Source organism: Capra hircus, chromosome 8 (genome assembly GCF_001704415.2).
Source record: "Capra hircus breed San Clemente chromosome 8, ASM170441v1, whole genome shotgun sequence".
NCBI lineage: Eukaryota > Metazoa > Chordata > Mammalia > Artiodactyla > Bovidae > Capra > Capra hircus.
In genome coordinates, this window is record NC_030815.1 from 86,333,502 (window position 1) to 86,355,955 (window position 22,454).

Below are 22,454 nucleotides of genomic sequence, written 5' to 3' on the forward strand. Positions count from 1 at the left end.
CCTCCCTGTCCATCACCAACTTCAGGAGTTCACTCAGATTCACGTCCATTGAGTCAGTGATGCCATCCAGGCATCTCATCCTCTGTCGTCCCCTTCTCCTGCCCCCAATCCCTCCCAGCATCAGAGTCTTTTCCAATGAGTCAACTCTTCACATAAGGTGGCCAAAGTACTGGAGTTTCAGCTTTAGCATCATTCCTTCCAAAGAAATCCCAGGGCTGATCTCCTTTAGAATGGACTGGTTGAATCTCCTTGCAGTCCAAGGGACTCTCAAGAGTCTTCTCCAACACCACAGTTCAAAAGCATCAATTCTTCAGCACTTAGCCTTCTTCACAGTCCAACTCTCACATCCATACATGACCACAGCAAGAACCATACCCTTGACTAGATGGACCTTAGTTGGCAATGTAATGTCTCTACTTTTGAATATGCTATCTAGGTTGGTCATAACTTTTCTTCCAAGGCGTAAGCGTCTTTTAGTTTCATGGCTGCAGTCACCATCTGCAATGATTTTGGAGCCCCAAGAAATAAAGTCTAACACTGTTTCCACTGGTTCCCCATCTATTTCCCATGAAGTGATGGGACCAGATGCCATGATCTTCATTTTCTGAATGTTGAGCTTTAAGCCAACTTTTTCACTCTCTTTCACTTTCATCAAGAGGCTTTTTAGTTCCTCTTCACTTTCTGCCAAAGGGTGGTGTCATCTGTATATCTGAGGTTATTGAAAGGGAATGTCTCAAACCTCAGAGACTGGCACCAGGCCCCTCACCCACAACATGCATTTTGAGATGACATTGGCAGCTGTGAAGAGATACCCAATGACCAAGGTAAGAGAAATCCAAGTAAGATGGTAGGTGTTGCAAGAGGGCATCAAGAGGGCAGACACACTGAAACCATACTCACAGAAAACTAGTCAATCTAATCACACTAGGAGCACAGCCTTGTCTAACTCAATGAAACCAAGCCATGCCTGCAGGGCAACCCAAGACGGGTGGGTCTTGGTGGAGAGGTCTGACAGAATGTGGTCCACAGGAGAAGGGAATGGCAAGCCACTTCAGTATTCTTGCCTTGAGAACCCCATGAACAGTATGAAAAGGCAAAATGATAGGATACCAAAAGAGGAACTCCCCAGGTCATTAGGTGCCCAATACGCTACTGGAGATCAGTGGAGAAGTAACTCCAGAAAGAATGAAGGGATGGAGCCAAAGCAAAAACAGTACCCAGTTGTGGATGTGGCTGGTGGTAGAAGCAAGATCCGATGCTGTAAACAGCAATATTGCATAGGAACCTGGAATGTCAGGTCCATGAATCAAGGCAAATTGGAAGTGGTCTAACAAGAGATGGCAAGGGTGAACGTCGACATTCTAGGAATCAGCGAACTAAAATGGACTGGAACGGGTGAATTTAACTCAGATGACCATTAAATCTACTACTGCAGGCAGGAATTCCTCAGAAGAAATGGAGTAGCCATCATGGTCAACAAAAGAGTCCAAAATGCAGTACTTGGATGCAATCTCAAAAACGACAGAATGATCTCTGTTCATCTCCAAGGCAAACCATTCAATATCACAGTTATCCAAGTCTATGCCCCAACCAGTAATGCTGAAGAGCTGAAGTTGAACAGTTTTATGAAGACCTACAAGATCTTTTAGAACTAACAGCCAAAAAAGATATCCTTTTCATTATAGGGGATGGGAATGCAAAAGTAGGAAGTTAAGAAACACCTGGAGTAACAGGCAAATTTGGCCTTGGAATGCAGAATGAAGCAGGGCAAAGACTAATAGAATTTTGCCAAGAAAATGCACTGGTCATAGCAAACACCCTCTTCCAACAATACAAGAGAAGACTCTACACTTGACATCACCAGATGGTCAACACAGAAATCAGATTGATTATATTCTTTGCAGCCAAAGATGGAGAAGCTGTATACAGTCAACAAAAACAAGACCAGGAGCTGACTGTGGCTCAGATCATGAACTCTTTATTCCCAAATTCAGACTCAAATTGAAGAAAGTAGGGAAAACCGCTAGACCATTCAGGTATGACCTAAATCAAATCCTTTATGATTATACAGTGGAGGTGAGAAATAGATTTAAGGGCCTAGATCTGATAGATAGAGTGCCTGATGAACTATGGAATGAGGTTCTTGACTTTGTGCAGGAGACAGGGATCAAGACCATCCTCATGGAAAAGAAATGCAAAAAAGCAAAATGTCTGCTGGGGAGGCCTTACAAATAGCTGTGAAAAGAAGAGAGGCAAAAAGCAAAGGAGGAAAGGAAAGATATAAGCATCTGAATGCAGAGTTCCAAAGAATAGCAAGAAGAGATAAGAAAGCCTTCTTCAGTGATCAATGCAAAGAAATCGAGGAAAACAACAGACTGGGAAAGACTAGAGATCTCTTCAAGAAAATTAAAGATACCAAGGGAACATTTCATGCAAAGATGGGCTCGATAAAGGACAGAAATGGTCTGGACCTAACAGAAGCAGAAGATATTAAGAAGAGGTGGCAAGAATACACAGAAGAACTGTACAAAAAAGATCTTCACGACCCAGATAATCATGATGATGTGATCACTAATCTAGAGCCAGACATCTTGGAATGTGAAGTCAAGTGGGCCTTAGAAAGCATCACCACGAACAAAGCTAATGGAGGTGATGGAATTCCAATTGAGCTGTTTCAAATCCTGAAAGATGATGCTGTGAAAGTGCTGCCCTGAATATGCCAGCAAATTTGGAAAACTCAGCAGTGGCCACAGGACTGGAAAAGGTCAATTTTCATTCCAATTCCAAAGGCAATGCCAAAGAATGCTCAAACTACCGCACAATTGCGCTCATCTCACATGCTAGTAAAGTCATGCTCAAAATTCTCCAAGCCAGGCTTCAGCAATACGTGAACCGTGAACTTCCTGATGTTCAAGCTGGTTTTAGACAAGGCAGAGGAACCAGAGATTAAATTGCCAACATCCGCTGGATCATCGAAAAAGCAAGAGAGTTCCAGAAACACATCTATTTCTGCTTTATTGACTATGCCAAAGCCTTTGACTGTGTGGATCACAATAAACTGTGGAAAATTCTGAAAGAGATGGGAATACCAGACCACCTAACCTGCCTCTTGAGAAATTTGTATGCAGGTCAGGAAGCAACAGTTAGAACTAGACATGGAACAACAGACTGGTTCCAAATAGGAAAAGGAGTTGTCAAGGCTGTATATTGTCACTCTGTTTATTTCACTTATATGCAGAGTACATCATGAGGAACGCTGGACTGGAAGAAAGACAAGCTGGAATCAAGATTGCCGGGAGAAATATCAATAACCTTAGATATGCAGATGACACCACCCTTATGGCAGAAAGTGAAGAGGAACTAAAAAGCCTCTTGACGAAAGTGAAGGAGGAGAGTGAAAAAGTTGGCTTAAAGCTCAACATTCAGAAAACGAAGATCATGGCATCTGGTCCCATCACTTCATGGGAAATAGATGGGGAAACAGTAGAGACAGTGTCAGACTTTATTTTTTTGGGCTCCTAAATCACTGCAGATGGTGACTGCCGCCATGAAATTAAAAGACTCTTAACTCCTTTGAAGAAAAGTGATGACCAACCTAGATAGCATATTCAAAAGCAGAGACAGTACCTTGCTGACTAAGGTCCGTCTAGTCAACGCTATGGTTTTTCCTGTGGTCATGTATGGATGTGAGAGTTGGACTGTGAAGAAGGCTGAGCGCTGAAGAATTGATGCTTTTGAACTGTGGTGCTGGAGAAGGCTCTTGAGAGTCCCTTGGACTGCAAGGAGATCCAACCAGTCCATTCTGAAGGAGATCAGCCCTGTGATTTCTTTGGAAGGAATGATGCTAAAGCTGAAACTCCAGTACTTTGGCCACCTTATGTGAAGAGTTGACTCACTGGAAAAGACTCTGATGCTGGGAGGGATTGGGGGCAGGAGGAGAAGGGGACGACAGAGGATGAGATGGCTGGATGGCATCACTGACTCGATGGACGTGGGTCTGAGTGAACTCGTGGAGTTGGTGATGGACAGGGAGGCCTGGCGTGCTGCGATTCATGGGTAGTAAACAGTGGGACACAACTGAGCGACTGAACTGAACTGAACTTGGTGCAAGGTGAGCTGTCCCAGGCCATAAAGTGATTGACGTGAATCTTGAAGAAAGGCAGATTTCCAAGTAAATATATAGATTCATTAACATAGATTAGGAGAACGATTATATGAGCAAATCATACTGGTTTGTCAAAGTTTTGAGTTTTAGAGGAATCTGACTTGAAGACAGAGTCTAGGGTAAATACATAGGTCATTAACATAGTTTAAGACAAACATTTCCACAAGAAAAATACATTGGTTAGCTCAAGGTTTGAGAAAAGTTAAGTTCTGGTGGAACCAGGTGTCATCATGGCAACGCAAATGGGAAAAAAACACTTGTAATTTGTTTCCTCCTGCCGCTTAAGAGAGAGACAAAAAATGACTGACCCTTGCAGCCTGTTTCCTCTGTTTGGAGACCCCAGCCTTCCTGCCTGTTACCCTCTCATTACCTAAAGAAAGAAAAGATTAAAGAAATCTAAAAAGCTGATTCTTTGAAAAGGGAAAAAAAAGATTGATAAACCTTTAGCCAAACTCATCAAGAGAAACAAGAGAGGGGCCAAATCAGTACAATCAGAACTGAGAAGTTATAACTGAGACCACAGAAAACACAAAAGATCATTACTCACCAATAAAATGGACAACCTTAAAGAGATGGAAAAATTCCTACAAATGTCCAGTCTCCCAGCATTGAACCAGGAAGAAGTAGAAACTATCAGCAGATTAGTTACCAGTAATGAAATTAAATCCATAATAAAATTACTCCCAACAGATTACTCCAGGGCTAGATGACTTCACAGGTGAATTCTACCAAACATTTAGAAAAGAGCTAACACCTGTCCTTTGTGAACTATTCCAAAATATTTGCGAAGGAAGAAACGCTTCCAAACTCCTTCTGTGAAGCCAGTATCACCCTGATACCAAAATCAGACAGACATAGCACATTAAAATCATGTTTTTCTCAACAGGTTGATAAAAAGAATTAGATGTCAAATCTATCTTAGTTAAAGCTGAAGGCAAACTGGAATTAGAAGGAAGCTTTCTTAGACTGACAATTGTTAGTAAAATGTAAAAGAGATCTCCTAAAATCAGGAAAACAACAAGAGGCCTCCAGTCACCTCTCTTCAGCATTGTTCTGAAAATCTTGACATTTTCTTTTCCTGATATGTAAAAGCAGGAAATAGAAATAAAATAATGACTGAAAAAAAAGAAATGTAACACTTTCTCAAGTGGTTATTGTCTCCATCGAACTAAACGGATCTACAAATTAGAAATAATAGAATTTGCAAGATAGCTGAATATAGGATTCATATAAAAAAATAATCAATTGTCTTTCTTCCTACCATGAACAGACAAAGGATGTTCCTCAGTCATAAGTCGTGTCTAACTCTTACTGCAGAACGCCAGGCTCCTCTGTCCTCTATCTCCTGGAGTTTGCTCAAATTCATGTCCATTGAATTGGTGATGCTATCTAACCATCTCATCCTCTGCCACCCCCTTCACTTTTTACCTTCAGTCTTTCACAGCCTCAGGGTCTTCTTCAGTGAGTCAGCTCTTTGCATCAGGCACTCAAAGTATTGGAGTTTCAGCTTCAGCAGCAGTCCTTCCAGTGAATATTCAGGGTTGATTTCTTTTGGGATTGACTTGTCTGATCTCCTTGCAGTCCAATGGACTCTGAAGAGTCTTCTCCAGCACCACTTTTCAAAAGCATCAACTCTTCTGGGCTTGGCCGCCTTTAGAGTCCAAATGATAGAAGTCAGACAAAACATATGTCAAAAAAAGATATTATTGACAGTAGGAAAAAAAAATGAATCTAAAAATATATTCAAGCTGTATGGAAAAATTATGAAACTTTTTGGAAAGGCATTTAGAAAATTAAATACCGATGTACTATCTTCTTGAATAGGAAGATTCAGTATCTAAGAAATGATTCTCACAAATGATCTGATGTACAGATTTAACTTAAAAATACATTACTATTATGAGGAACTTGATGAGCATAGAGAGGCCTCAAAAGAGTCAGTATTTTTAAAGAAGGAGAAAATGAAGGTCCTTACGTTATTAGTACTGAAGACCTGTTTTAAAAATTAAAAATTAATAATATAATGTTATTGGCTTTGGGATAGACGATTGACCAGTGGAGTGGAATATAGGACCCAAAACCGAGAGGTCATTGAGGTCACTGGAAGATGGCAGACTTCACTGCATTTATGAAGTAAAACAAACTTGCATGATCTTGACAGAATTAAAAATTTCTTAAACATAGAATACAAAGCAAAAGGAAAGGTTGATAAGTCCTATGAAATTAAACTTAAGAACATCTGTTCATTAAAAGATGTTGTAAAGAAAGTAGAAAGATAAAACGCAAACTGGGAGAGAAGACTTGAAACACTGCCAAAGGATTTTTGTGTATATATATACATGCACACGTGGGTCAATGCATGCATACATATATGCAGCTGGGAAATCAGTAAGACAGAAATTTTTCTATACAAGAGGAAAGAGAAATGGGGAGTAAGCATATGGAAAGATGATCAATCTCATATGTAGTCACAGAAATGCAAATTAATACCACAGTAGCATGCTGTTTTATGTTTACCAGGTTGGCCAAAATTCTTATCCTGACATTGCCAAAGATAGCAGGGAACTTACTGCAAAGTTTTATATACTTCCAATGAGAGTATAAATTGGTATAATAGTTAAGAAAAGTTTGTTGTTGTCTTAGAGTTGGGCATCCACATCTCAAAAGACTGAATAGTTCACATTTTTATGGGGTATTTACCTAGAAGGGTATCTTTAAGACTATTTTTACTAGACTTGTAGTAACAAATATATTTACAATTTGGTCCATTAAACACATAGAGGTGGATGAGTCTCAAAGTATCATGAAATAATTACCTTTCTTCGTGCATTGCATTTGATACTATCCTATTTCATTTTTAAGACTTCTGATTTTGGCTTTTTGAATGAATGAGTTGCTACTTGGAGTCTGAAACTATGCTTATCTGTAGGCATTTTGGACATGTGTGTTCTGGGGAGACTTATAAGAAAAAGACTATAGTAGTGATATTGTTCATAATAACAAGCTGAAAACAACCAAATTTCAATAGATGGATAGATGTTTTGGTATATTTGTACAGTTGCATGTGGACAGTATTGCAAACAAATAAATAAACTTAAATACGAAACAGAAGTCTTTAAAATATTGAATTAAAACAACATAATTTTTTATAAAACTAAAAGATGCAGAAGAGCATATGGTTTAGAGATGTGTATAAATGTAATGAAATCACATACACATATGTATACAGGGAAAAATACTAAAATGGTAAACAGACTTTGGTGATTACCTTTGGGTTTAAGAAGGCAGGTGAAAGAATGGGGGATAGGTTATTAGGTCCTGTTTCTTGGTTTGGTGATTTTACGGTAGTTTGTTATTATTATGCTTCATTATATTCTCTATATTTGTCAAATTAGATCAATGTTTTTAGTAGCTTCATAGAGCTTGAGTTCTGCAAACATTTCTTATGTGATTCCTTGAACAATTTTCTGCATTTTTGCTGATATTCCTTTTTCTTATTTTCAAGAGAAGCCAGAATTCCAGATTTTTAGAAAGTATCTCCAGTTTGAGGGCTTCCCCAGTAGTGCTGGTGGTAAAGAACCCACTTGCCAATGCAGGAGAAATAAGAGGTGCAGGTTCGATCCCTGTGTCGGAAAGATCCTGTAGAGGGACGGCATAGCAGTCCACTCTGGTATTCCTACCCGGAGAATCCACATGGGCAGAGAAGCCTGACAGGCTTTGCTCCTTAGGGTTGCAAAGAATTGGACACAACTGAAGCAACTTAGCATGCACCCACTCCAGTTTGAAGGTTTTTATTGAGAAGATACCCGTTGGATGTCAAACAAAATTGGTTTATGGACCAGATTTGCACATAGGCCACCAGTGTTCTTCTTGGTCCTCATCCTAATGTTCTCCTCACATAATTCATTCTCTGTGGAGAAGGATTTCCTAGAGCTGTTTTTCCCATGGGAAGAAATGGCTTGTCTGGTGGATGTTAATGGATGATGGTGGAGAAGGATTCAGCATGGTAATATCTCCCTTTTTTTTTTTAATACAATTGATTTCTAAAAATCATTTATTTATTTGGCTGCATTGGGTCTTTGTTTTGAAGATCTTCATTGTATTGCGGCATGCAGGATCTTCATTGTGTCGCATGGGATCTTTTCCTCTGGCTCACTGACTCTCCAGTTGTGGCTCACAGGCTCATTAGTTGTGGCACGCCGGCTCCAGCCCAGAGCTGGCAGGCTTCTCTAGTTGTAGCACCCAAGCTCTCTGGGTGCTCCATGGCTTTGGAGCACATGGGCCCAGTAGTTGCAGCATGTGGAATCTTAGTTCCCCAACCAGGATTTGAACTTGCATCCCTTGCATTGCAAGGTAGATTCTGAACCATTGGACCACCCGGGAAGTCCCAAGCATTATGTTCTTGGGACTGTTTCATATACACGTGTTCTGGCACCTGTTCATATTGTTACCCAAAATGCAAGTCCATATGCCTGATGCACAGTGAGGTCAAACAATACTAGAACATTGGAGTTTGGAACAGGGAAAGGTTTATTACAGGGCCATGCATAGCTTATGCCCTAAGAACCCCAAAGTTACTGAAAGCTTTCTGCAAAGCTGTTTTAAATAGGAAAGGTGAGGGAGGGGCATGGTTACTTGTTGCATACTACTTGGAGTCAAAGCCTTTGTTCTTGAAGTCAGGTCATGGCCAGGTAACTATATTCCTGTAAAATGAATGTTACACTCTGTTCTGACAAGAAAGGGCAAAGTCCCCAACTCTGCCCAGCTGCCATCCCTGAAGGAGCCAGGTGTCCAACCCAGCTGGCCCTCAGACTGTCCATACGAGGTGGGGGCCAGGTCCCACAGACTGCAACCCAGACAGTCTGCCGCTCCTATTAGATTGCAGAGACAGGAATGGGGGAGAGGTTCATTGTTCTCTCAAGGCCCGGGCCAACGCTGTTGGGTGGTCTTGGTGAGGAATCTGATGCCCTTGCAGGACACATACCCCAGCTTGTTGTCTGGGCCCACCAGATCACCTGCTGGCCCAAGGTCAAGTGAGCTGGAGGGCCTCTGGGAGAAGGGTGGGATCCCCCTCTTTCTGTAATAGGGCAGGATGAGCACAGGCCTTAGCAGGTAGCCGTTGCTGTGCCTCATTACTCCACATCCTGTTCCTAGGCAAAAGGTCTTGCTCGGCCATTGGTCGGTGCCTCAGTGGACCCTACCCACAAGCAACCAACTTTCAGTGAGCGACTGTTAGGGAAGAGATTGAGCCAAGGGTTGGTTGGTGGTGTGGTAGTCATCAGGTGGTGAGTGAGGTAAGAGGCAGATTCAGGCCTTCTCCTGGAGGCCCTCCAGCTCACCCAGCCTTCAGCCTGTGGGTAAGCTGGAGTGCCCAGGGCCCTCCATGAGCCACCCATCTCTTTGTGTGAATCTGTAATAAACCTTTCTCTCTTCCAAACTCAAATGTTTTAGTATTGATGGGCCTCACTGTGCGTTGGCCACACAGACTTGCAACATTTCCTCACTCTTTACCTTATGCTGCTGCTGCTAAGTCGTTTCAGTCGTGTCCGACTCTGTGCGACCCCATAGACGGCAGCCCACCAGGCTCCTCTGTCCCTGGGATTCTCCAGGCAAGAACACTGGAGTGGGTTGCCATTTCCTTCTCCAGTGCATGAAAGTGAAAAGTCAAAGTGAAGTCACTCAGTCGTGTCGGACTCTTAGCGACCCCATGGACTGCAGCGCACCAGGCTCCTCCACCCATGGGATTTTCCAGGCAAGAGTACTGGAGTGGGGTGCCATTGCCTTCTCTGCTTTACCTTATGACTACCATGCAACTGACCCTTGGCTGAATTTCATTCACTGTCTCTCCTTAACAGTTGGTTGCTTGTGGGCAGGGCCCACTACTGCGCTGTCCAATGGCTGAGCAGGACCACAAATAGTCACTCATTGGCAATTGGTTGCCCGTGGGTGGGGCCCACTGTGATGCCAGCCGGTAGCTGAGCAGTACTAATGGTTGCTCATTGATAATTGGTTACTTTTGGTGGGGCCCACTGATGTGCTGACCAATAGCTGAACAGGACCCCTTCCCTGGTAACAGAATGTGGAGTTAGGCACACCAATGGCTAAAGGTTACCGCTCACTGCGCTCTGTTATAGTATGGACTCAGGGATTGTTAAAGTTTCAGGAATTTTGTGAGCTGGTTTTTAATAGCCATGTAAATCTTGAAATCGGTCATTACAGCAGTATCAGTAGTAGTACAGATTAGAATATACCCTACTTGTTTGATACTGCTTTCCCCTTTTGCCCCATTGTACTTTCATTTTCCACAACTAGAGTATCTTTGTGGTCTAAATGATGACTTCTGTGCTCTGCTTTTTTTTAATGAAAGAGACTCTATAAGAAACCAAAATGTACTAGATTCATTTGAAAGCTGTTCTATTAAAGTAGAGATCAGAAAGAAGATTTATATTTTGAGTCACTAAATTCCTTACTTTACTGTTCCTAGCTTCTTAGAAAGCCTCTTTTTAAAAACTCCAAAATCTTGAACAAAATTTAGGTCTTTTTCTCTTTTCAAAGGGGGAAAAAATACAACTTCACAGCTCTCTTTGAGACGTTTTATTCTAAAGAATTTTTCAGATTTCTAAAAGATTAGTCATTATTACAAGTCCCCACTGCTCACTTCGGGTGTGGGATATGTAGGTTGAAAGCAGTTAACTATTATTAGGCATCAGCAGGTCAGCATGGATGCACAAACATATGATGATCTCAATCTAATAACTGCCCTTATTCCTGAACTTAACACCCCCCTGCTCCAGCTCCATGGTGTGGCTGCCTCACTACTGGGCCCTCCATTGGGCAGATTAGCCATATATCAGTAGAATGTACAGTTGGAGAGCAGAGGTGTTTAGCTACTTATGACCAGTCTTTGTCTAATTAGAAGGTACTTCATGAAGAGCTAGAAAACATTTTTACAGTTCCCTTTGAAGTAAAAACTGAGGGTGCAGGCCCAGTTCTCTTAACGTTGAGACCTGAAGGAATTTCTATCTAATGATAAAGAAATATTTAAAATAGGTTTTCACCAGAATTTTAAATAGTAAAATCTTATGTGATGTGGATAATATTTTTGTAAATGCTCTTCCAGACGAATACTTCAAAATGCCAGTCATTTCTAGTTGCCTTTGCCTTTTTTTTTTTCCGATTAAGTAAAATTGCAAAAGCTTTAGTTTGGCTTTGTAAATACAGGGCTGAATTTGCATTGAAATACATGTAATTATGTTAAAAGGATAGATCACAAAATTCATCTATTTAACAAACATCTTTTTTTTGTTCTTAAAATTTTGTAAGGAAATAATTTTGAAAGTTTTCAAATTCTGATTAGCATTTCTTCATGTGATTGAAAAATCTCCTGTTCTTATACATTTTTCTGTTAGAAAAATCTGTCTGTTTAGGTCAGATATTTTTCTCTCTTCTTGAATGATTTCAATAAAGTCAGACTTCTGGTATTATTATATGGGCATTTTTTGGGGAAATAGTCAATTTTCTGTGAGAACACTGTTCTTCAAGCAAAACCAAATTTAAGACTCATAACTTAAATTAGCATATTCCCTTAATAATCACATTGTTTATTTTTTTCTAGAAACATCTGAAAACCTACATTATGTATTATATTTATCTCAGAGCTGAAAGGAGACCCTCACTTGCCTTTCCCCCTACATTCATGGCCTCTGATTCTAGTTATACTCACAGAAGATGTCCTGCAGACTCAGATAGACAGGGCCTCCACTTGCAGCTCATTTATTTTCTTTTAAAATAGCAAAACTCTGATCGTTTGCTTTAATTATATTTTTAGGAACATTCAAACGATTATTATCTTCTTTGTCATACCTGGCTCATTTCCTGGTACTAAACTCAAAATAGAATCTGATCCTGTTGGTTGCATAACACATTGAGTCATCATTTCTTCCTATTGCTATTGGGAATAGACACTGCTCATGGCAGTTCCCGTTTCACTCCGTCGCACTCTGCAACTGCCGATTTGATATTTCTCAATGCTTTGAAACTGATAATCTGCTTCTTAAATGTGCATTTTATTGAGTTTTCTCTAAGGTTATTAAGTGCTCCCAAGTAGAATAAATACTGTGTGTAAAAACAAGCATATTAGGTAACTATGAAACTAGCATCTACTTTGAGATGACTCATGTTTTCCTGAAAAAAGTTTACAAGAAAAACATCCTTCAGGGAAAATTTAGGGTTATGTAAAACTTCAGGGCTATAAAATGATTGAAATTTAATTGATCATTGAATACTGATTAAATTGTTCTGCTTAATTCTTTAGTAGGAAAAATTTTATAGTCAGCTTTATAGAATGCTAATTTTTTAAAAAAATACTTATTTGGGGCTATGTTGGGTCTTAGTTGTGGCCCACGGCATCTTCATTGCGGCATCTTTTGTTGTGGTGGGCATGTTTGATTGCTCCACAGCAGCTGGGGATCCTAGTTCCCCAACCAAGGCTTGAACCTGTGTGCCCTATATTGGAAGGTGGATTCTTAACCATTGGGCTGCCAGGGAAGTCTGTACGGAATGCTAATTTATATTAATATTCAAAAGTACCAAGTAGTTTGCCTATTTAATGACATGATAGTACTTATTAATACTCTTGTTTTCTGTGTTCTTTTTTTATGTTAAGGACTCCACATTTCTTGTTTTTACTTTATATTTTTATAGAAGTTGTAATGTTAAACATGTAATGTTAAAAACTTTTAACTGAGTAAATATCTTAAATTCTTCTCACATTTAAAAATAATTTTCATTACTTCTAAAAAGTTAAAGTGTATAACAGAAAAGTGTTACATTCTCTAACTTCAGAATTAAGAAAGCCTTTAGCATGAGCTGATTCATTTTAAACCCTTCCTTCCAGTGAGTGCTTTCATCTCCCAGGTTAGCAAGTTTCCATTTGTTAATTTCTTTCTCTTTTCTTGCCACTGCATTGTATAAACCGCTCCCTCATACTTCACCTCCTGTGGAACTTGAAACCTGTCTGTTGAACATATCCCTTCCCCCATCATTTTATTTTAATAGTGTAGTATTTGTCAGTTTTCATTCCAGTCCCTAAAAAGGGCAGTGCCAATGAATGTTCATACTGGTTTATAACTGTGCTCATTTCACATGCTAACAAGGTTATTCTCAAAATCCTTCAAGCTAGGCTTCAGCAGTTCGGGAACCAAGAACTTCCAGATGTACAAGCTGGGTTTTGAAGAGACAGAGAACCAGAGGTCAGATTGCCAATACTCATTGCATCATGGAGAAAGCAAGGGAGTTTCAGAAAAATATCTACTTCTGCTTCATGAACTACACGAAAATCTTTGACTATATGGATCACAACAAACTGTGGAAAACTCTTTTAAAGAGACGGGAGTACCAGACCACCTTACCTGTCTCCTGAAAAACCTATATGTGGGTCAAGAAGCAACAGTTAGAATCTTACATGGAACAACGGACTGGTTCAAAATTGTGAAAGGAGTACAGGAAGACTGTATATTGTTACCCTGCTTATCTAATTTCTGTGCAGAATAAATCATGCAAAATGCAGGGCTGGATGAATCACAAGCTGGAATCAAGATTGCTGGGACAAATATCAACAACCTCACATATGCAGAAGATACCACTCTAATGACAAAGTTAAGAGGAACTAAAGAGCCTCCTGATAATGGTGAAAGAGGAGGGTAAAAAAGCTGACTTAAAATGCAACATTCAAGAAACTGCAAAGAGATCAAACCAGTCAATCCTAAAGGAAATCAACCCTGAAAATTCTTTGGAAGGACTCATGCTGAAGCTAAAGCTCCAGTACTTTGGCCATCTGATGCGAAGAGCAGGTTCATTAGAAAGGATGCTGATGCTGGGAGAGATTGAAGGCAAAAGGAGAAGGGGGTGGCAAAGGATGAGATTGTTAGATAGCATCATTGACTCAGTGGACATGAATTTGAGCAAACTCTGACAGAGAGTGGAAGACAGAGGAGCCTGGTGTGCTGCAGTTCATGGGGTTGCAAAGAGTCAGACAAGACTTAGCAATTGAACTAAACAAACTATTTGTTTATAGACTTCTCACAGTGAAGGGAAAGGGCATATTCATGAATTGCATTTTCATTTTTATTTTTCTTCTTTTAATGATATTTTATACTTACCAAAAAATGATACTTTTTAACTTCCTATTAGCTAAGTGTGATTTTTAAGTGTAATATTTGTTTGAGAATATTAACTAATAAAAATGTAGAGCAAAGCCTTGTCAACTCTTTTTGAGACAATCATGTCTTTGTGTTTCAGTGTTAAGAATATTATAGATGACCAAGAATTGTCCTTTTCTTGTATTCTCTCCATTATGCTTTAGGGATTACGAGGTTATCAAGTAATTCTTTTGTAATTTACAGTTAATTTATTCCTTTTACACTTCTGTTTAGTCTACATTTTCAGTGCCCAGTTTGATGTGAAGAAAAATTCCTCTTGCTATATTCATCACATCAGTTTGCTCCCATTTAAAAAAAATCTAAGGAACTTGAAATAATCCCTATTTACCATGAGTTGAAATTTTCAGAAACTGAAACTTGGTAGTACACATATTTCAAGCCTGGGTTTGGTTTGTATGTTTGTGTGTATTTTAGTCTCTTAGGTCCTGTCCGACTCCTTGCAACCCCGTGGACATAGCCCACCGGGCCCCTCTGTCCTTAGGATTTCCCAGGCAAGAATACTGGAATAAGTTGCCATTTCTTTCTCCAGGGGATCTTCCCACCCAGGGATTGAACCCGCATCTTCAGCATTAGTGGGCAGATTCTTTACCACTAAGTCACAGGGGAAGCCAGGTTTGATGTTTTAAAAGCCCTTTAAACTCACTTCTGTTAATTCATTTTCTGATGAGTCAGCTTCCAGCAGATTTAGTGAGTCCTGAAGGCAGTTACTGTTGACCAGCGTTTTCCACAGTGAGGAGAAAACACTCCCCCGTTCCTATTGCTTTCTCCAGCTGAGGACCTCTGCAGTTTTTTTTGTTTTCTGTAGCTCTATAGGGCTGCATATATTCATATTGTTCCATTTAAACACAGGCTTCCCTGGTGGCTCAGAGGTTAAAGTGTCTTCTGCCTCCAATATGGGAGGCCTGGGTTTGATCCTTGGGTTGGGAAGATCCCCTGGAGAAAGAAATGGCAACCCATTCCAGTATTCTTGCCTGGAGAATACCATGGATGGAAAAGCCTGGTAGGCCACAGTCCACGGGGTCGCGAAGAGTCAGACACGACTGAGCGACTTCACTTTCACTTTCATAGGGCTGCATATATTCATATTGTTCCATTTAAGTATAAAATGAAAGAAGTTAATAAAAGAGACAATATAGGACAATAGAGAAAAAGAGAGACAATATCAGGATTAATGGAGATAGAAGAGACAATGAAAAATCTTGAGGATTGTTGCAGAGTGGTAAGAAGGATATTATTGACTAGCTTTATGTGATGTTAAATCTTTGTTTCTGAATGGGCGATAAGGTGGTGTGAATGCTGTGTTGAAAAACCAGGTATAAAGTACCAAGGAAGCATAAAGATAATTACCTCTAAGGATAATTAGGGGCTAGCTAGCATTCTAGGCAGGGGCAGCTTGTACACAGGTTTGGATGTAAATGATTCTGAAGGTGCCTTAAGTAGTTTGGGCCTGGAACATGAGTATGTGGTGAGGTTGGGTAGGTGGGCAGCCGTTTCCTGTGCCATGCTGAATTTTTCACTGTTTTTATCTTGAATGTGGAATAAATCATTGTACTATTTTAAATAGAGGAGTTTCATGAATGTTTGCATTTTAGAAAATTATCCTACAAGAAATATAGAAGGTATGATAGGGACACATTGAGGATTGTTGTTCAGTTGCTCAATCATGTCCGACTCTGTGATCCCGTGGACTGCAGTGTGCTAGGCCTCCCTGTCATTCACCATCTCCTGGAGTTTGCTTAGATGCATGTCTGAGCATCAGACTCATGTCTGACTCATCATTGAGTCGATGCCATCCAACCATCTCATCCTCTGTCCTCTTCTCTTCCTGCGCTCAATCTTTCCCAGCATCAGGATCTTTTCCAATGAGTCAGCTCTTTGAGTTAGGTGGCCAAAGTATTGGAACTTCAGCTTCAGCATCAGTCCTTCCAACGAGTATTTAGGATTGATTTTCTTTTAAGATTGACTAATTCAGTCCTTTACTGTGAAGGTGAAGGAAGTCTGTTAGAGGCTTCCTGCTTGTAAGAAATGAGGGGCCCATAACTCTAACTGTAGCAGAGGGAGGGGGATTTGCCAATTTGTGAGCTGTTAGATGGGACTTAGAAAACATTTAGATGTAAGATTCCTGGAAAAGAGGACATTTGAGATGACTTCTGTGTGTCTGTTTTGAGTAGCTTGGTGAATGAAGTGAAATAGAATCTCGAAGGACTGACAGGAAGTTGATTTGAACATGATAAAGGATCTAAGTAGAGATGTCCAACAGGCAGGTAACTATAGAGATACAGTTTAGAGAGAAGTTTGGATTTCAGGTGGTGATTTGGATATCATTGGTATTATAGATGGTGAAAGGAAACAGACCTCCTGGGAAGAGCTTCTATTGATAGGGGAAGAAGACTGAGTTCTATAACCAGAGGCAGAAAGAAAGGCAGGAGAGATGAGGGCAGGGACCCAGCAGGCAAAGGAAGAGAGGAATTCTAAAAGGAGGAGTGTCCAGGATTAAAGTCTCTGATCTTCAGAGGCAGTAAGTTTAATAGGGACTGGATAGTGCCCACTGGCTATGGGACAGTATCACAGTGTCACTGGGAAGTGAAGCAAAAACAGTCTGTCTGAGACGAGTGGGACTAGAACTGTGAGGTGGAGGTGAGTGGAAGTTTATTCTTTTCCCTCCAGAAGCTTATCTTAGAGGAAGATGAGCCAAGGCCACAGTGAGGCCTACTTCAGGAAAGATTTTGATGAGAGAGACTTGAGACTGGGGACATTGGGGAGGTAGCAGATTGAAGGAGTCTAGAAATAGGATAATTTCTATAGCTAGCTTTGTAGAAAGGAAGGGGGTTTGGAACCTGTGTAACACTAATTCCATTTTACTTGTCGTGGCTTGAGGTGATTGTGGGAACCACTCAGATTAATTTGCCATTATAGTACATCGTCAATTTTACTTTTTTGTCAGATAAAATAAAATTTTATTATTTCATTGCATTCATTTCCTGACTGTAAACACTGACATCGCTGTCTGTTCATTTTTTCATCAGGTGTGCTGTAAAGCACGTTGTATGGAGCACCTTTGAATTTGCCCTGTATTTTCAAGCTCCCACCTCCCCCCAAAATGCTCAGACAGGTACAAACAGTGAAATATGCCCTGTTGCAAAGACTCATTCATTCCTGCTCAACCAGTAGTGCTTTTGCCTCAGATGGCAGCATCTATATGTGCTCTATCCCAGCCTTTTCAGACTGTTTCTCTTAGAATAAATTTGATAAATTTCTTCACGTATGAATAAAACTCAGTACACTTCAACACATTTGAATAAACATCTCTGTCTGAGGAATTTCACATATCAGAATACCTATGGAAGATAGACTTCTAGTGATGGTATCTTTTAAATATTTTATTTTTATTCATTTTTATTTTATTTACTTTAAATTGATACATAATTGACATGTAACTTGTGTAAGTTTAAGGTGAATGTGTTGATTTGATATATTTACATATTGTGATATGATTACCTCTGTACCATTAGCTGACACTTCCATCATTCACACAATATTATTTCTTTTTTGTGGTGAGAATACATTAAGAGATGGTACCTTTTTAATATCCCCATTCTATTCATATGTTAAGGTTGTTCAGCCTAAACTTCACATTCCCATGGTCAAAAATAGGATTAATAGAAAGGATTCTGCTTTATATAATAATTAACCAGTCAGTTTTTGAACCATTTATAAAAAACATATATTATAATTTATAAAAGTTTCAGTAAAATAGTAATCTGTTTCTGAACTAAAGAAAGTCTGATTTTGAGTTTGTGATTGGCTAATCCCTTCCCAGTCATACTTACAGGCAGGTTCGAGTGTCTCTTCCGTCTGAAGTATGTGGTATTTTCTAGGAATTATTCATCGTGTGTGTATGTGTATGTGTGTTCATTGTATTCTTACCAAATGGTAGAACTACTGGGTTGATGCCTTGGCAACCACTGAGACTGCTTCTGGCTTGTTTCAGTAATTATTATTACTTCTCTGAATGGGGTTCTATCATTCTAAGAACCAAGATAACCTGTAAAAGGGTCATGAATTATCCATTATACCTAAGTCATTTCAACTTGAAATTTATATGAACCAAACATCTCATAAAAGACTTTAGGTTCAAAGATTACAAAGTCAGAACTGTGATTCTGTTAATTCAACAGAAAGTATTTATGAAAGTATTTCAATAGTGTGATAAGATTGAAAGATATTACTGCATATTTTATCTGGTAGAACACTATATGATCATTACATTTTCTAAAATGTAAATGTTTAGTTAAAAGTAAAAGCAATACAAAATTCTATAGATAATATTCCATTTAAAATTATATTGACATTAAAAAATGTAAAATAATTGCATAGAATACCTTTACTGAAGAAGCATGAAGTCTTTCTTTCTGTTTCAGCTAATCTTCCAGTGCCAACCATTGCAGCAATTGATGGACTTGCTTTAGGTGGTGGACTTGAACTGGCTTTAGCGTGTGATATAAGAGTAGCAGGTGAGAATTAGTCCTATTAAAACTTAACTTTTTTCTATTAATTTTTGAGAATTTGGTATTGAAACTCCAACTAAAAATCTTAATTTTATCTACTTAAAATAATTGTCATATATAGTGGAACTATATGTAACTTTGTTCTCTATTTTCCAAGTCTTCTGTAGATGTTTTTATACTTTCATAATTGAAAAAATAAAAAACATAACTTTTAAAAAATGAGATTTGTAGTTATTGTGTGTGCTCAGTTGTGTCCAACTCTTTGTGACCCACTAGACTGTGGCCTGCCAAGCTCCTCTGTCCGTGGGATTTTCCAGGCAAGAATACTGGAGAGGGCTGCCATTTCCCCTTCCAAGATCCCTTGGATCTATCCCTGAATCAGGAATAGAACCTGTGTCTCCTGCATATCCTGCATTGGCAGGTGGATTCTTTACCTTCAGATAATTCTAAATATTTTTTCCCACATATTGTTGAATAAAACATGTAAAAAAAGTCACCTGTTGAGCTTAATGAAGTATTTAAAATTCCCAGTTAAGGAAACAGTCTTTTATAGTATCTGTTTCAGTCTTAGCAGGAGTAAAGGAGAACAGGAATTGGGTCAGATGGAACTGAATTTGGATCTTAGGTTCTGTCATTTTTAGATCACTTTCCTCCTCTACAGTGGGGGAAATGAAGGTTTCTGTTGTGAAGATTAAATGATTTCATCTCCGGCATGTGCCTAGTCCAACCATTTAGTTATTATTAGGGCTACGGTAATAAGGACTTAATGTCTTTGAGGTTCATTTTGTTCCTGCAAAGTTTTCTGAGAATTGGATAAGGTGATTATGAAAATAATAAAGGAAACAATCAGTGCTAACCATGTGCTGAGTATTGACCCGATGCTTACCTAATACTTGGCATATACTTAGGCTCACTTAATCTGCCTAATAGCCCTGTGAGATAGATACGCTTTTGGTGCTTCAGGAAGCTAGGGCTGAGACAGGTGAAGAAACAAACCGCAAATCAGTGACCAAGCTGGGATTTGAACCCAGGCAGTCTCAAGTCACAGCTCTCACTTCTTGTTATTCTTCTAGGGTACTGCATGCTGCCCCTGCTATCCTCGACACTATGTTCTGTATGATCACAGTGCTGTCTGTATCATTGTCCCTCATCAGGGCGAGAAAGAGGGCCTCTCAGAAGAGGACTGAGGGCAGCAGGCAGCAAATATTTGTCACTATTCTTTCCCTGGTTCCCACTATCTCTTCTGATGGAGCTGCCTATTAAATGTAGAATCATGATAATTATGTTTTTAATAATTTTATGGTAACTGGCTCTTGGAATTTGCAGTTACCAATTTCTGTGTACTTTCCCTTTTCAGTTTATTTTAGATTTCTATTTTCTTGCCAGATCTTTGGGTTTTAAACTGAAAAGTCAAGTTATATGCAATCCATTTCTGAAAGAATGCAAGTTCTGGGGATTAGGAGATAGGACTTAGTCTAAGCACATTTGGATATGCAAATAAAGAAATAATTAAGATGTTTTAAAGTAGCTGTGAAAACAAACATGGAAAGAGGAACCCTATCCAGCTGTCAGAACAGTAAAACCATTTGTCAAAAGTAACTAGAGATTTGGTCTTGAAGAGTTGCCATATCTGATATGATATATTAAGCTATTTGATCTGGAGGACTGTTCAGGCAGCTAAAGAATTCTTACTTGTCAGACACAGTCTCCCTCCTGATCCTGAATAATGAATGAGATCTATGCCTTCAAACATGACTTGGCAGTATCAGCTCAAATTATGTAGTTAACACCCCTGGTCTTTCTACATCAAAAATTAATTTGCTTCCAAGCAATTTTTATCAGAAAAAGTTGTGTGAATCTCTTAATATATATCATTTAGAATGTTTACTTATTTCCATAACTGAATACTTTCTGGAATGATTTAAGATTTATGACACAAATTTAATTAGTAAACAATATTTCTAGCTTATTTTACTAACTTTTTCAAGTCATCGTATTTGAATTTGATGATATGGATGTTACTTAATTTTCTTCTTTCCTTTTCAGCATCCTCTGCAAAAATGGGCCTGGTTGAGACAAAGTTGGCAATTATTCCTGGTGGAGGTATGAATTGTTCATGCCCATCTTGATCTGTCCCTGGAAACAGAGCATAAGGAAAAAAGGTGTTAGTTGAAAAGGCAACAAACATTTTGGGTAAAGAGACTAATGTGATCTTGTTTGCTTGTAACAGAGTCCTTATTCAAAAGGCATTTTTTGGTTTCTGTAGGTGTGGAGATTGCAGACGCGTTGCCTGTTGCTGTCTTGCCCTCTTTTTGTGCTTGTCCTGTGCTTTTCTGTATGATTTCTTAACTTTAAAATTATTACACTCGTCACATGATTCTTGAACGATTACACTTGTATTTTGAAACTTCAATGTGAGTATGTAAATGTGTGTGTCCTCAGCGCCTTAAACACACAGACCCCAGTGGAGGAGGGGGCGGAGGTTCCCAGGCTTCTTGCCAGCTTGCTTGTGTTTCTGTGCAGCTGGACAAAGGTTGGGGTTGTTTGGTAGGCTGAATTTGGATCTGAAGAGGTGTTATTTCTTCTCTGTTACTACAAAAAAGATTGTTGAGCTGCTGCTTTTGGCAGATTAATAAAGTACTTTTCCAGCGTTGATAATGAAATCTTTCATCACAAGGTAAATCTGAAAATTTTGTTCTTTTGTCTGCTGAAGAGAATTTGGAGACATTACCATTCTGTTGAAGTCTTTTCTTTCAAAAAGTAGGCTTCATCTGAGGCTGTACTCCTTGATAACTTACTAGTTTATGAATGAAATAATAATTAAAAATTTAGAGCAGTGTTTGAACACTTCTTTTGTACCTGAGTTAAAATTATCTGTTTAACCTTATTATAAGACTATTTATTTGATTAGGGTGTGTAGATAGAAATTAAAACATAATTCAGTGAAATTAAAGACTACCCAGATCAATGTATATGATTCACTAAGTTTTCTACTTTGGTAATGTGCAAAAAGTGATATTCTTGAAAGTAAAAGCATTTACTGTCTACCTGTTTTACCATGCTATTCTTTTTTACTGTGACTTGTGAAAAAGCCGAAAGGATTTATAAAGCTTTAGCTCCTTCTGTCTTCTGTTGGGAGCTGCCTGTGTCGTATTAGGTCCAGAAATTAGCCTTTTCTTTCCAGTATACTTCAGTTTTTGGGGTCTTCTGCAATAGTGGATCCATTAATCAGAACCTATGTTTTGTAATATGATTGAGTTTGGATTCTCATAAATACTGTTATTTTAAAAATTTTTATTGAATTTATTTGTTATAAAATTTGGAATATTTTAACGTTTTCCATATATTTATAAAGGATAGTTTTCTGTCTTTTTTTTCTTCCCTTTATTTCTAAGTGAATCTGAAGTAATATATGTCGGTTGTTCCTTTAATATAATAAAGCTTTCAAGTTCATAGTGCATGTAATTATGTAATATTGAGCTTATTGAAAGTCTAATTTTGTATAAAGCCACATATTCACATTTAGATAATAAGAGGGGCATGCAGAAGTTTTTGCTTCAC

At 39.0% G+C, this 22,454-nt stretch overlaps 1 protein-coding gene across 1 annotated transcript in view; it reads left to right on the plus strand.

The window, feature by feature from the left end:
* Window positions 1-22,454, plus strand: part of AUH (AU RNA binding methylglutaconyl-CoA hydratase) — a 189,261-nt gene that overhangs the window by 69,975 nt on the left and 96,832 nt on the right. The window contains exons 5-6 of the mRNA XM_005684235.3: window positions 18,807-18,899; window positions 20,940-20,996. Coding sequence (XP_005684292.3) covers window positions 18,807-18,899; window positions 20,940-20,996 — 150 coding nt within the window. The remainder of the gene's footprint in view (window positions 1-18,806; window positions 18,900-20,939; window positions 20,997-22,454) is intronic.